This window comes from Ciona robusta, chromosome 5 (assembly GCF_009617815.1).
Source record: "Ciona robusta chromosome 5, ASM961781v2".
In the NCBI taxonomy this organism is placed as follows: domain Eukaryota; kingdom Metazoa; phylum Chordata; class Ascidiacea; order Phlebobranchia; family Cionidae; genus Ciona; species Ciona robusta.
In genome coordinates this window covers 3,938,430-3,954,386 of record NC_143239.1, presented here as the reverse complement: position 1 = coordinate 3,954,386, position 15,957 = coordinate 3,938,430, and the positions used below count along the sequence as shown (strand labels likewise).

Below are 15,957 nucleotides of genomic sequence, written 5' to 3'. Positions count from 1 at the left end.
GGCTATATTTTGCTTGATGGCTTATAAATTCACCAGCTACATTGCTGCTTGGTGTGTATTGCACATTTGCCTCACAAGAAAATGAGTCTAAACACCTTTACGAGACCTTTTTTTGAAACAGTATTGGAGGTGTTCATAAAAAAATGACTATTTTGTTCTCTCTGACATCCAAAATGTAGGTACGTAAGATTGTTGCTACCTACATAATCTTTAATTAAACAATATTTTAAAAGTTAAAAAAGTTTTGTTTATGCTTATTAACTGAATTTATGGTCGCCCGTAAAACAATATAACTTAGTTTAATAGCGTTGAATAATATTAATATTTTTCATTCACTACACTCGTTCCCCCAAAGAAAATAAACCACATAATTTGTCTAAGTTTTGAGAATTCTAAACTGCAAGGTTACAATCATTTTTTATTCCAGTTAAAACAACTCAAAAAAACAATTTATCATAAACAGTTAGCAGCAGAGTTTGTGTTGCAAACTGCTTTAGAAATCAATTGCCAATTTACAAAAAGTTTTGGTTTTAAAAGAATATTTACACTGCGAATCGTCTTACTTAAATTTTGTGAAAATTTAATTTCACTGGGCAGTACAAGGGGTATGAATTACACATATGTCACAATCGTAAAAATAATTGGGGCCGATAGATCTTCATTAAATCAAACTAGACAAGTAAGCTTGTAATGAAGAGATTGTTGAATAATTTTTTGGTCAATTTTTGTAACAAAACATCCAGTTTAATTTTCTTCTTTTTGTTCAGGGGAGCTGCTGCGAGCACCCCTTTCATTATCACCATTTTCATGAGATGGTGATTTTTCACGACTATTTTCACGAGAATGTCCACCATCACGATCTTCAGATACTTGTGATGTTTCAGCACTTTCTTCCATTTTTTCCTTGGAAGTTTCACCTTGATCATTCTTCTCCTCATTTTTATCATCGTGATCAGAATCTTTTTCACGTGATTGGCTCCTCTTCCGGTTATCTTCATTGGATGAAGATCTTGACTCTTTCCTCTTATTCCTGTCGCTATCATGTGAATGAGAGCGACTTCTCTTCCTGCGTGAACTTCGATCCCGTGATCTGGAACGGTGACGACTTCGTGAGCGTGATCGTGACCTGCTCCGTGATCTCGAACTGCTCTGTGAGCGATCCTCCACCAATCTGATCTTCCTCCCATTCAGCTCTGTATTATTGAACTTCTCAATTGCATTCTTCATATCATCGTAGCTCGCGAAATCCACAACGCCTTCATTGCGACGATGCTTATGAGCATCTGCGTACGTGATTTCTCCGGCTTGCCTTAAATGATCTTTCAACTCCTGCCAGGCGACTCTAGTCGATAAATTCTCCACAATCACCCGATACTCAGTTCTCATCGGCGGGGCAAATTTGCTCTGTCTCCTCCCAAAGCCCCGGTCATTATTCCTCCCCCCATACCCACCTCCGTAATCCCCTCTCCCATAATCTCTTCCCCCTCCATAATCCCGTCGCTCTTGGCCCCACCTCTGCGTTCCTTTAGCCAGTTCGACAGTGACCCTCTCCCCGCACAGCATCTGGTTATTCATCTCATACACTGCATCGTCTGCGTCTCTGCTGTCGTCAAACTCCACGAAACAGAAGCCGTTCTTGATGTTGATGTCTGTAATACGACCAAAGCCTTTGAAGAAGCGCTCTATGTCGCCCTCACGTGCACGGTAACTCAAACGACCAACAAAAATGCGACGCCCCGACATAGCTAAGTAAATTGCTAACCCTAAGAAAGTAAATAAAAGAAAAAAGGTTAAAAATATGTTATTAGTTTTAGATGGTAAAAAAAAAGAAAAATAGTGGAAGCAGACCAAATTTAAAAATATCCATTTTTTAGTGATAACTTGTAGTAACAATTGTTCAAGGGCTATACAAGTTAAGCAGGTGGCTTTATTTTAATTTAAAAGTTTTTTTTTTAATTTGCAAGACTTAAATTAATTGTCATAATTGATACTTCACCTGTCTCTACACTTCATGGTGACTTTTATAGTAAAGTACATAAGAGTAGAAGAGAATACGACACACCAGTAACGCACACAAACTCACAGAAACGACCACAAAAAGAAAGAGATCTTCCCGTGGTTTCCACAGCCTTTATTAAAACTTTGGTAATTAAGTTTTCTATCTAAAATTTTCTACATTTATAATTTCTTTTAAATTCTAATTAACCAAAAACCGTTCAGCAATTTTCAAATTGCTCTGGTGCCCCAAAATAGTGAAATTACTAACGCAGCAACTTAAAAAATACAGTAATTTTCCACCGCTTATTTACGTTAATTCAGTCATAAAGATTTCAAAACGCCGACCGCATGCCAAGTCATCGTAAATGCAGACTGAGACAACTTAAACATTACAGTTTGGGTACCGCCTTTTTTTCCTTTTAAAATTCAATCGAAACATTATCCAAATTTAGGGGAGGGAGTAAATACAATGTCCCGCATTATTTCTTATTGTAAATATTTATCTTTGCCTTATCAATGCTGCAATTTATTATTTCGATTAACACTCAGTTCTACTTTACATCCATTTTTGGTAAGCTGTCGGGTGTCTGCCAATATGCGTTTATATTTTATTTGGTATGCTGAAATTTAGCATGCGAGTCATTTGACGAATTGCTTTTTTCAAAATAACTTGTGTAAATAAACTTCTTAGCTCCGTAAAGCTGTGGACGTATGTCCCACCTCCACAAACTACTCTGTTTCTATAGTTCCAACATTGTAAATAAACGCTTATATACACCATTCTTTGTTTATTTTACATATTTGCTTCATAGCCTACAGATCGTAGACCACCACGCATTTTGGATTCTGCTTGTTTTGTTTCTATTATGTGGTGGTGTGGTCTAAATTCGTACAAATTATGTGGTAATGTGGTATAGGTTTGTACAAATCCTCTACATGCATTTCATTAAGGCGAATTTTCAATTACAGACTGTACAGAGGCGTTAAACAATCATAAAACAATCTCTTGTCAAAACACCAAATGTTCTGGGTCCTAGCTGTGACAATGAGTTAAAATTTCCAAGGTCGAAACGGTAAGAAAAGCAGTTGATTTTAATTTTTTAAGATAAAGCAATGTGGGGTAAGATGGGATACTGTTGGCACAAAAATCCCATTTCCCTGATCGTGTTTTAAACAATCAACAACGCTCTTTTGGAGTCGCAGGGCTACGGTTATATATAATACAACTATGGAACTACGTTTTTGTTTATTATACCAAATACAACAAGAAAATAGAATTTAAAAAATACGACCCATCTTACCCCGCCCTACTATACTTCTGGTTTAAATACCCCGTCCTTCCAACATGAATGTGAATGATTGTGACTTATTATCCTCGCGTAGCCACAAAACGACAGTCGTTATAACACGGGTTTAACACCTTGTGCCAGCTTACGAGTTACCATGTATGTTACTTTGTGGGTGATTATTTTTTTAGGATTAGACGTTAAAACGTTATAACCTTCTTATTGTAGAATGAAACATAGATTATCCGGCCTTGCAGCATAGATTAATCATTAAACGTTGGTATATACCAGCATTCCTTGGTTTTCAAAACACAAAGATTATTTCTGGTTCATACCTCATGCGTAGGTTAAGTCGAAACAGCATCCCAGAAATAAAACAACGTAAATAATAACGTCACAATAATACTAACTTTAGTTTCCTCGATTGGAATAATCATATAAATAGGCTACGCATTCCATAGATGTTTACCAAGCTAACCAGTAGATTTATATTCGTTATACAGGTAACTGTTGTGTTAACGTCGTTCGCCGTGAGATAAACTGTTGGCTGAATATTAGAAATGATGCGACACTTGGCCATCCTTGCAGTGACATTTTTGATGATCTTTGCCACTCCATGTATGGTTGCCCAAGGTAAGATTTAGTGTCACGAATGAATGTAACTTATTTAACCTCGCGTGGCGTGGCAACGACAGCCACTTAAGTTAAGTTTTGTTTCATATACCTCGTGCCCGCTCACGTGTTAACGGGCAACCCATTATTTAGTGACCCATGGGTTGGAGCAATTGCCATTAAGTATCTTGCCCAAGGTCTCATACGACCAAGATAGTAGCAGCGAGGAGCCTTGAAACCTATAATCTCTAAGTTAAAGGCTGGCGTGCCAACCACCTTGCCCCGGCGCCAGAGTCACGTAGTGCCTACGTTCGCTATCAGTGTCACGTGAGGCGCGTTTACCTGCTGCTGATAGCTATATAATACATTGACTTACGATGTCGGGTGCTCTTATACTTAAAACATATGTACAGACGTTACCACAATAAGTCCCGCATGTAGTCCATCACTGTGGTACAGTAGTAAGAGAACCCGGCTTGATATGGATTTAGCTCGACGCTGCTACCATTGTTTGCGTATGTGACCTTGAGTAAGCCACCCAACAGTAATTGGTTTAACCCCGTGATTCCTTTTGTGTTGTCTAAAATTTCAGCCAACTTAAATTATCCATTCAACTTAAATAAAACGAAACGGCCAATGTATAGAATCACCCGCAAAGTTGCATAAGTGGTAAGTCGCAAGTAGACACAAGGTATATGAAACAGAACACGCATGTGGATATAACGAAGGTCATTGTTTCGCCCCGCGAGGATATCTAGTTTACTTTCATTCGTTCTCTGTGTTTAGAATACTAAACTTGCTATAGTACTGTGGGGTAAGATGGGATGCCGTTAGCAAATAACATCCCATATTTTCTGTTCGTGTTTTGACGGTTATATTATTCCGCAAACAGAATAAAAACATGTTCTATTAAAATAAAATAAAAACATAAAAAATATAAAATCGTATTTTACCCTACCCTGCTATAGATTAAATTAAAATTGGTTTGAAAATCGTTAAAAACACTGCATATTTCTTTCAAGAAAAAGGTCGAATTTCTCACGAGGGAATTACCCAGCCAATAAATAACCTTTTACGTTTTAGCAACATTCGAAATATACAAAGGAAATTACTTTGTATTTTCTGCCCGAACTGCAAATCATGCTGGTGCAAAATCTGCATGTGTTGGAATGGGTGGTCACCTTGCAATTATACCAGATGCTGATATTCAAAACTTTATTCAAACTAAAGGAATTGAATACAAACGTGCAGGAAAATGGATGACAAGCAAAAATAATGGTTTGTATATTAAACATTGCCAAATTTAGAAAAAGTAGTTTATTTGCGCTAAGTATTTTTTGTTTTTTATTAAAAAAAATCAGTTACTATATAAAGGCTTGCCTTATTATAAATAAATGTTTAATATACAATATATACAGACTACTATATAGAGGCTTGCCTTATTATAAATGATTTATATTTCAGCTTGGATTGATGCAGTGAAGACATCAGATGGAACTGGTTGGGAATGGAGCACAACACATGACAAGTTTTATTTTAAAACAACGCCACTTGGATTAGGTGGTAAGAATCTATTTATTACTCTCTATATAACTAATGTATTAGTGACTATTTCAACGACCAACTTTATATTATATAGTAATTATATAGTAGCTTGGGGAAAGACAGGACACATTTTCGTTCTATTTTCTCTCCCCATTTAATAGTAAACAAGCAACATTCAGCGAATTATATAACTGTTTTCTTAAGACTCCCATAGACCGTTGTTAGTTGTATAAAATACAATCAGGATATTTGGATATTATGTACTAATGGTGTCCCATCTTTCCCCACCCCACTATATTATTTATATATGAACTTGACTTATGTGTACAGAAAAATTACTTACTAATTTATATGCGTGATAACTTATAAACAGGCATGAGGTGTATAAAATAAGACACCTATGTTCTATAATGACTGTTGTTGCCCCACAATGTTAATTTAAACAAATTACATTTATTTATTCATTGCTAATAAAACAGGCCCACATATACAAATTACCATTGATTTATATGTAAAATAACTTATAAACAGGCATGAGGTGTAGCCTATAAAAATGAAGAACCTATGTTATATAACGGCTGATGTTGCCCTACAATACTAGATTAAAAAGTTACAATTATTTATTTATTGTTAATACATCAGGATCCAACATACAAAATGGAAAGTATAACAATTGGCACCCACATTATCCAAGGTCTACATATGAGAAAGCAGTGGTTGGATCAAATCATGAAAGTTATCCATGGAGTTGGCAATCTGTTACTGCTTCAACAGAGGCTCATTATATTTGTCAAATTAAAGGTCTGTAAAGCTTATATTTTGAACATTTATATCAGATCATTTTCGTACTTTCAAGGATAGAGCAACTTATAATGATTCAAAATTGCTCCTTATGTTCTGTTTTATTCCTAAAAAATAAAAAGGAAATGTGTGTTTTCAAATTTACATGTTTTTTATGGTTTTAAAACTGAAATTTTATTTTCTAATGTCCAAAATATACTTTTGTTTCTATAGCACAAGTAGAGTATTACAAGGGAAGTTACTTTATGTTTTCGGTTACAATTGAAAATCATGCTGGTGCAAAATCTGCATGTAATCAAGCAGGTGGTCACCTTGCAATTATACCAGATCTGCAAACCCAAATATTTATTCAAACTAAAGGAGCTGCTTTTAAGAAAGAAGGGAAGTGGATGACAAGCAATATTAATGGTGGGGACTAAGTATTGCTTTTTTACACTGTGAATGCAGAAAGTGTTGTATTTGTATGTGTTGATTATTTAATACTCCTGCATGTTATGTTTCATACACCCGGTACCCACTTATGAGTTACCACGTGTAAAAGTTTGTAAGTGGTAATTTATTTTAATTTTTTAATATTCTATTAAACAACTCAAAATGGACTATTTATTTGGAGCAATTGCAATTAATTGTGTACTGCAAGAATTAAAGTCCCAAAACCGCTACACAATAGAAACGAAATACGTATTGCAAAAATTATTAGTGACTATTTAAAGATCTAAATGTAACAGTTTTCTGCTGTTATTTAATTATAAACCTAGAATTGATAACTATTATCATATTATCCAATTTATATTTTTTAATTTCAATTAATTTTGTTTTCCTTTATTTTTTCAATTAGCCCTAAATAATTTTTTCCAGCTTACATTGATGCAGTGATGACATCAGATGGAACTGGTTGGGAATGGAGCACAACACATGACAAGTTTTATTTTAAAACAACTAAACGTGGAGTGAAGGGTAATTAGTTTGTTGCAACTAAACTATTTTATTTATAAACAAAAATGTAAAAACTACATTGTGCAAATTCAAATATTTGGTGACCTCAAAAACACACTGGCAAACTACTTTATACACTTTATTGTAAAGTAGGTATAAGGGTGAGGAAACCCCCCCCCCCAAAAAAATATATATATCACTTACAAAGTAACATACTTGATAATTCGTAAATTGGCGAAGTGTATGAAACAGAACACCTGTGTTTAACTGTCGTTTTTCTGGCCACGTTGGAGTAAAGTAAGTTACATTCAGATTTGAATACTTAAGCCCTTCATTAGAGTTTTTCTCTCTTATTTGATATTTGTTTTGCATCAAAACTCTTTTCTTAATGTGTGTTATGCAGGTGCTTTTGTGCAAATGGGCAAATACAACAACTGGCACATTTATAATCCAGGTTTCGGCATGTATGCGATAATTAGTTCACACCCTGACGGTCAAATATGGAAATGGAGATCTGTGTATTCTGGTGTTGTAGCTCATTATATTTGTCAATATAAAGGTAACTAAAATACTTTTTTTAACATTTAGGTTTATTTGATAAATCTATCAAACTTTCATCAAAGTTTTTTCATCAATTGCATAGTATTTAGCCAACAACATTTTACTTTATTCTGATTTAATATTTCAATTACCATGAAAATGATATTTCAGTTACGTTAAATATTAAAAAAACATGTTTCTATTTTCTTGCGTACTAAGTGCTGGTATAAAAATTACTTATGTTTTATCCATAAAAAAGAACAGAAATCTCACTTATCTGTTACAAAAAAAATCATAATTCTAACTACTATTTCTTATTTTTAAGTGAAAAGCACAAATCTAGTTTTATCCAAATCAACCTTAAATGTAAATTATGGAGAAGATTCTGTTTTGTGTTCATCTGATACGTATGGTGGACCTCCTGTCTCATGGAATATGTAAGATCTAGTTATTTATTATGTGAAGTTATTTATTTCACTTTTTAGTGTTATTTTTATACACCCTTACATACCTTTACACGTTACAACATATGTAACTTTGTAGGTGATTGTTTTTTTTTGTATGGCTTATAATTTGAACAATCCATAAGTGACCACTAGGTGTAAAAAATTGCCGTTAAATGTTTTTAATTGCCTGATAACATATTTACCCACAATGGTAGCAGCCCAGTACCATTTACGTTGTATTTATTGTTATTGTGTTTTTGCAAGGTTTAAAACACATGTTGAATTTTCAACAAAAAAGCAAGTTTTCTGTTGAATTTTAAAAATGCACCTATGCAAAATGTTATAGTTATTTTAAAATTTACTTGCTGAAATTAATTCTTCATTTTTATGCATACTTGTAAATAACACACAGACCTAATTTTTTACTACATTGAAACTGATTTATTTTTAAAACAGAAATTCAAAAGATGTTTCAACAAACAGTAGTGACAGGGTTTATCAAATTAAAACAAGGCCGTCTCTGGACGCGAAATCTGTATCACGTTTGTACCTAACCCGGGGTTTAAACCAAAATTCTGGAATTTATTCTTGCAGTGCAAATTCACCTAATATGACGGTTGAGACTGTTGTGAAAAGTAAGTCGATATAATTGGCCATTTGCCAAAATTTGTGTTAATTTTATTCTGTTAAGAGTACCAATGAAGAAAATTGTGATGACTGTTGTAAAAAGTAAGTGGAAAAAGGATTAATCCACCAAAATTTGTGTTTATTAGATTCATGCACACATTATGGTCACATCAGATTGGACAAATGGCCCCACGAAAATTACATTGTATTGTTTAATTAGTGGAAAAATTAGACCTATTAAACAAAAAAAAACTAAAATTTAGACCAATTATACAATAGTCCAAGATAGTTATTATTAATTTATGTATTGATATCCTACAGTTTAGTTTATAGATACACTTGGTATATTTTTGTTATAATACAACCTGTTATAATATTCTCTTATTTCAGTTAATAAGAAACCAAGATTTCTGGAAAATATGTTAACCTCATCAACATATACTTGCAAATTTATTGGTGAAACTACACCAACCGTTCACTGGAAAATAAATGGTGTAACAGTTGAACAAGGAGCCCCATTCATATCCAATACAGTGTTGAATGAACATGAAGTATCAAGTCAAATTTCCAACTTGTTAATATTTGGATATACAGACGTTGTATTATGTTGGGCAACTAGTTCTGATGGTTCTTCAAACATAATATCAAAAACTGGATTTTCAGGTGAAAATTTTTTTTTTTCTAAAAAAACAAGGTGGGATAAGATGGCATATCACTGGCCCCTATATCCCATATTTCCTGATCGTGTTAAGAACACTTAACAACATTTGTTTAGGGCCGCAGGGCTATGATTGGATAATTATGTAAATATTCTTTATGTACCACCAAATTGAATAAGAAAAGAGAATAAAAACGTGTCTCACCTTATATAAATAAAGCTTGTGTGTAAGCTTAACTCTACTGAAAAAGTAAAAAAATTTTAGATGCTTTAAGCTCAGCGGTCACTTCTTCACCTGGTAGTTGCCCTGGTAACGAACTTCAAATAAATTGGACAGATATTACCAAAACAAGTGGTAACATTGCATATACTATAAGTATTACCAATGTGGGCCACAATCAATCAAAAAGTTTTACCCATCAATCAACAACAGACTACAAATACTCATTCACTTTTGATAACCTGACACCAAGGACAGAATATACAATTCAGGTAGATTATATTCGCTTAATGTAGTGAAAATTAATTGTTTACCAATTATTTCTCGTTTAAATCCTTGGCAGATAAAATTGTTTCCAAAGTATGTGAAGAAAATTAGTCAAATTTTTGGAAAAACAGCTGGTGTTTTGCCGAGTATTAACTCTTCAAGAGCACAAATGATTGCCAATAACACACAGTGTTTAATATCATGGGTTAAAGGACCGGAAACTGGAATAATTGGTGCAAGTGTAAGTATTTTAGTGTATATTTTTGGAAACAGATCGTAATTTTAAAAAGGCACGTATTAGCTCAGTTCCAAAACAAAGTTTCACAGGTGTGAACTCTAGCTATATGAAGACATTGTGCCTGGTGTGCAATTAGATACCTTTATTTTTTCATATTTCCTTCTTTTCCCATAAATCAAAATAAAATAAGTAAACATTAAAATTGGACCAAGTTATATATAAATATATAAACCGATATTAACAACCATACTAAACTATTATAACTTTCCAGATTGTCATGGCAAGTAATTTGCACAAGAGAGCACCGGGTGTGCCAGATATTGAAACAAACTCTTATGCAGCACCTAATGGGAATATATCCCACCAATTTCTAATGAAACCCAATCGTAAATACAATATTACAGTTGCTACTAGGACTTGTTCTGAAGTGAGCAAGTTTATTGTAGCATCAGGATACTGTATATCAGAAGTACAAGGTATATTGAAGTTTTTTTTTTAAAGGCTTATATGTACTAGCGCTATACCAGTGTTTATAGTACTCTAATTGCTCCATATGCCACCATTGTGGCCATGTGTGTCCTTGGGCAATACATTAAAAGATAATTGCTATCACCTAATAATCACTAACGTTGACCAAATTTAGCCACACAAAAATGTACCCCACAAGAAATCTTTTGCTCTATTTTTTACATGTTATAATTAGTTGCCCAGCTAGGCAGGAAAAAATCACACTCACTTGTTTATCTTGAAAAGTGTTGCAACTATATAAACATGCCAGTAACTGTAAATAAAAACACATGATTGGAAAAAATGTTTTGCATAATCAAAACCCCAATACTTGGTTTCTATTTCAGCTCCTGCCACTGTACCAACACCTACAATATTTGGGAATTCTGCCACTTCTTTGTATATACAAGTAAACAGAGCAAATGAAACCAATGGACCAATTAGGTAAAAAACAGTTGGTTAATGTTGTCTCTTTTACCTTTAGGAAAAATATCTTTTTTATCAGAAAATTTTGGGAAAACTTGGGAACCACTGTTCTCAATAGTGGGTTTTATCGTCATATTTGGTAGTAAACAAAGAATATTCAAAGAATTATATTACCGTATCTTGACAACTATAGAAGAGTATTGTTAATTGTTTAAAACACGATCGGGATATTTGGATATTATGTGCAAAAGGTGTCCCATCTTACCCCACAGTTCTTATGATCAATGCATTATCACTATACTGTGTTGATATTTATTTTACATTCAGTTGTTATCTTGTCATTGGTGGTAAAGAAGGAAGTACCATTTATAAAGATTTCTACACATGGTTGGACATAGAAAACATAACTATGGGATCTGACACTTCAGTATATTGTGCTGCAGTCTTACCAAGGTATGTTAATTGATAAGTTGGAAAAACCAAACCTAATTTTGTTTGATTTATTAAATAACATTTTATAGAAAAACAACATGTATTTACCAGCACAGTGACAGTCATTAAATCTACTTATAAACAAAATATATTGTTATTTTATATAGGGTTAAATGCCACTTTAGTTATTGATATTACAAATAAATAAATAGAAGTTAACAAAATAATCCAGTTTCTGAAATAAATGCTGCTACTATTGTGAGCATGTGTGTCCTTTAGCAAGACACTTAAGAGCAATTGCTTTAACTAAGTGGTCCTTTATGGGCTGTCCTAGTCCAATTTTCATAAAATAAAGCGTCAAAAAACAATCACTCACAAAGTTACACATGTGGTAATTCATAAGCGGGCATGAGCTGTATGAAACAAAACACCCTCTTATAACTACTGACGTTGCCCTACCACACAGGGATAAATAAGTAACGAAAATTCATTAACTTAACACAGGTTTATTGAAACAAGCAAAGAAGTTGCATTATCTTCTACTACAACAACACAATGCAAACTGAATACATCATATGCTATAAACTGCACCAACAAGTTATTAACTAATGGAGTCAAATACAAGTAAGATTATTCATGTGATATTTAATATTTGGCATCGTAGCACAGTTGTTGGGTAATTTCCCCTAGAGCAGATGTTACGGGTTCAAGGCTCGACTCCGCTATTATTCTTTTCTAAAATTGACAAAAAATCAAAATCAAAATACCCCACCTACAAATTACATGTCGTAACTTAAGCGGACATGAGGTGTGAGAAAGAAAACACCTGTGTGCCTGCAACTCAAGCATTAATAAGTTTAAATAATTAAGTTTAAAATGATTTAAAAATAGCTTAATTTCTTATTTTTAGATTTCAGATTGTCACCATAACTTTAGCAGATGGAGTTTACTTGACACAAACTAGTCAACCAATTATTACAACTCCTCAGCCTGATAAATCAAACACAATTATCATAGCAAGTAACTATTTTATTTCAAACCCCATGAATTGTATTAATTTATTAAATATTTGTCAATTTTTAAGTTCTAGCTTCTGCTGCTGGCTGTTTAATGACTGCTCTGGCTGCGTTTATTTGCATCAAACGAAGGTAAATCTTTTTGGCATTATAAAATACTATGCCCAAAACAACAACCTGTACAGTACTCTGACATATTAATCATACTGTTTGGGTCTGTGTTTTTTTCCAATTTTTTTGCCATGCTTTGTCCATGTTTTGTCCAAATTTTTTCCTAATATTTCCCAAGTTTTTTTCAATTCTTTTTGTCATGTTTTGTTCAAATATTTTGTCTATGTTTTGTCTATCAGTCCAAATCTTATTTCACAATGAGCCATGGGACCTCACAAATATATAATAGAACTAACGCATTAAAAATCATAGGAACCAGCATTCTACACATGATATCAAAACAACTGCTCAGTTTGTTAAAAATGGTGAACCTTCACTGCAAGGACATACAAATTATGAAGGTGGTTGAATCTTTATGTTGAGGTTTAAAATACCAAACTTTTGCATATATTATAAATCTATTCTAATGTAAACTAAAGTAAACTTCAATTTTTTCCCAAAAATACATTCTAAACTGCCTTTATGATATAGTGAACCAATACATACTTTTTAACAAAAAAATTCATGCTAAACTTATATCTAAATACAGAAGTTGTAGAAGCAAATACATACTTGAAAGTTAATCAGACAAACCAATTGGACAGCTCTCCTTATGCAATACCATATGCAGAAAATCATTCAACCCAAAGTAAAACACAAAATGTTCAGATTAAACAAAATAGAGGAACTTTGCAAATGCATGCCACATGCTGCCGAGGTATTTTGTATTAAATTTTATGTTTAAAAATTGGTGTCGTGACATAGTGGGTATAGTGTTTACCTCTGGACCGGAGGGTGTAATAATATTTGACAAAAACATGTTCTTCGGCATGACTTTTTATCACAGTTTATTTTAATCTGCGGTTTCCTATTGGTTGTTCAAATTGTTAGCCATACAAAAAAATCGACAAAATATCACTGACCAATTTTTTATATGTGGTAACTTATAAGCAGGTTATGAAAACATACCGTCCGTATTATTAAGGCTGCCATTGTCCTGCCATGAAATAATAAATAAGTTACATTTATTAAAACCATGTATTCTATAATCTATTCTGTACACTTAAAATTTATTATAACGTAGTGATACAGATTTTAATTTACAGAGGAGTATGTTAATTTGGAAGTTGCTGGTAGTCCTGGATTTGATATTCCATTAGAAACCTTGGTGTCTAAATACAAAAACATGCTGGCGTCGAATGAGGCAAATTTGAAGAAGCAATTTCGGGTAAAGATTCTGAATGTGTTTTTTGCAGTGGTTAATATTTCACATTATTTTAGGAACTGACAACAGCATCCACTAAAATAAAACTTGGTAAAACGAATGGAAAAATTGCAGAAAATAAAAAGAAGAATAGATGTAACATTTTGCCTTGTAAGTTGTTTTTTATTTGTTAATTTTGATTTTTTTGTATGAATTTAGAAATTTCTTTTAAAACTGTCTTTTCTTTTTTAGATGATAACACCAGAGTTAAACTGAAATCCATGAAAGAGAAAACTGATTATATTAACGCAAGTTATATTGATGTAAGTTTGTGTAAGTTATTGAACTGTTTTGCTGGTTTAACCTGTTTTTTTTAGGGTTATTCTCAGAGTTGTAAATTCATAGCAACACAAGGTCCGTTGGATCGAACAGTTGAAGATTTCTGGAGAATGGTTTGGGAACAAGAATGCCTGATTATAGTTATGCTTACTAACACTGTAGAATCTGGCAAAGTAAGATTTATGGATTTCACTCATTTATCTAAACATGGGTGAATTCTAAACCCCCTCTAAATTTTCTAAATGTATTATATTATTTTTTTCTCTAAATATATTTTCTGAATAACAGAGGAAAAATAATGTTTTCTGTGTTGCTAAAATGATTTATTATTTTAATATACACATAAATCCTACAGATAACCTTTGAATTAGCATGAAAAGATTTTTACCATATCAAAGTTAAACAATTAACAATGTTATGTGTTAGCAGGAAAAGTGTGCAAAATACTGGCCGGACCATGGAAAACATTCCACATATGGTGACTACCGTGTTGAAACTCTATCGGAAATTGATTACGGCCCGTTCATTTTAAGAGCAATGAACATTCAAGAAAATAACAATGAATATGAAATGGTAGGGTGAGACTATCACATAATTCACATAAATTATCACATAAAACTACTATCACAGAATTGATATATCTTTTTCACAAATTTTCTATTTATATATTTCAGGTACTTAGAAAGTTACACCATTTCCAATATACAGAATGGCAAGATGAAAATGTCCCTTTAATTGCGTCACCTTTGATAGAAATGAAAATAAAAGTAAATGCAGTTTGGTTGAATCTTTCTAAAGGAAAACAATTTCCTATTATAGTTCATGGCAGGTAATACTCTTTCATGGTAATTTATTCTTATGTGGCGGTAAAACGCTGTCGTTATTACACAAATGTTCTGTGTTATACATCTAGTGCCAACTTCTGAGTTACCAGATGCAACTTTGTGGGTAACTAATTTTAGACAATTTTTTTTAGTATGGCTAATAATTTAGACAACTCTCAAGAGACCACTTAGTTGGAGAAAGAAAAATTGTCCAAGATCACGCCCACAATAGTGGCAGTATCAAGCCCCACAATAGTATCCTCTTGGTCAAGCCCCACCAGTATCCTCTTGGTCTTAAAAGTCCAAACTCTATAGAAAAATGTTTTAACTTCTGTGCTAAACTCCTAACACGCTCCTTTAAAATTCTTATAGTGCTGGAGCAGGTCGTACTGGTGTCTACATCGGATTTGATATTTTACTTGATGAAATGAAATCAAAGAATCAAGTTAATGTTTTTAGGACTGTGTTCAACATGAGAAAGCAAAGAATGGATATGGTGCAGAACATGGTTTGTAAAACTGAGCAGGATTTTATGCGTAATTATTATTTAAAATTTGTTTTTTTACAGAAACAGTATATGTTTCTGCATAAGCTTCTAAGCCATTATTATGAAGCTGAAAACATTGGGTTGGAAAAGTAAAAACGGAAAAGAAGTTTTTAAAGAAATTTGATGATTTTATTTGTAAAAAAAATTAGGTTGTCGTGTTTAAACGCATTTCTCTTGTTGTACAGTATATTTTACTATGAAGAAGTGATCTTATGTAAATAAATGAAAATTGCAATGTTTGATATATTCGCACATTATATAACACAGCATTGTTAGTAATTATAAAATATTTGTTTGGGCAAAATCGTTGTGCCACGCAAAATCTCGTGCATAAACAA

At 33.0% G+C, this 15,957-nt stretch overlaps 1 protein-coding gene and 1 pseudogene across 4 annotated transcripts; one reads left to right on the top strand and one right to left on the bottom strand.

Annotated features, from left to right (window-relative positions):
• Positions 1–400: 400 nt before the first annotated feature.
• On the bottom strand, positions 401–2,354 carry LOC149735744 (serine/arginine-rich splicing factor 5 pseudogene; annotated as a pseudogene). Of its 2 annotated transcripts, none has more exons than XR_016385024.1 (2): positions 1,997–2,354; positions 401–1,763 (listed from the first exon to the last, which is right to left on the bottom strand). The product of XR_016385024.1 is annotated as a serine/arginine-rich splicing factor 5 pseudogene, transcript variant X2 (transcript). The 2 variants fall into 2 exon arrangements; XR_016385023.1 differs by having other exon boundaries at positions 2,084–2,354.
• A 1,875-nt stretch (positions 2,355–4,229) lies between these two features.
• Positions 4,230–15,858, top strand: LOC149735743 (uncharacterized). Of its 2 annotated transcripts, none has more exons than XM_089877899.1 (27): positions 4,230–5,174; positions 5,361–5,459; positions 6,084–6,242; positions 6,456–6,650; positions 7,101–7,199; positions 7,582–7,737; positions 8,044–8,155; positions 8,621–8,799; positions 9,182–9,454; positions 9,715–9,941; positions 10,013–10,177; positions 10,446–10,650; positions 11,029–11,125; positions 11,435–11,560; positions 12,044–12,163; positions 12,450–12,559; positions 12,624–12,687; positions 12,979–13,067; positions 13,256–13,423; positions 13,812–13,933; positions 13,987–14,080; positions 14,162–14,232; positions 14,287–14,421; positions 14,675–14,821; positions 14,923–15,077; positions 15,445–15,580; positions 15,641–15,858. In XM_089877899.1, the coding sequence occupies exons 1-27, from the start codon at positions 5,066–5,068 to the stop codon at positions 15,710–15,712; spliced, it is 3,684 nt and encodes a 1,227-aa protein (XP_089734025.1). In that variant the 5' UTR covers positions 4,230–5,065; the 3' UTR covers positions 15,713–15,858. The 2 variants fall into 2 exon arrangements, with proteins under 2 accessions (XP_089734025.1, XP_089734026.1); XM_089877900.1 differs by having other exon boundaries at positions 4,231–5,174; positions 14,678–14,821.
• The last annotated feature ends 99 nt before the right edge of the window (positions 15,859–15,957 follow it).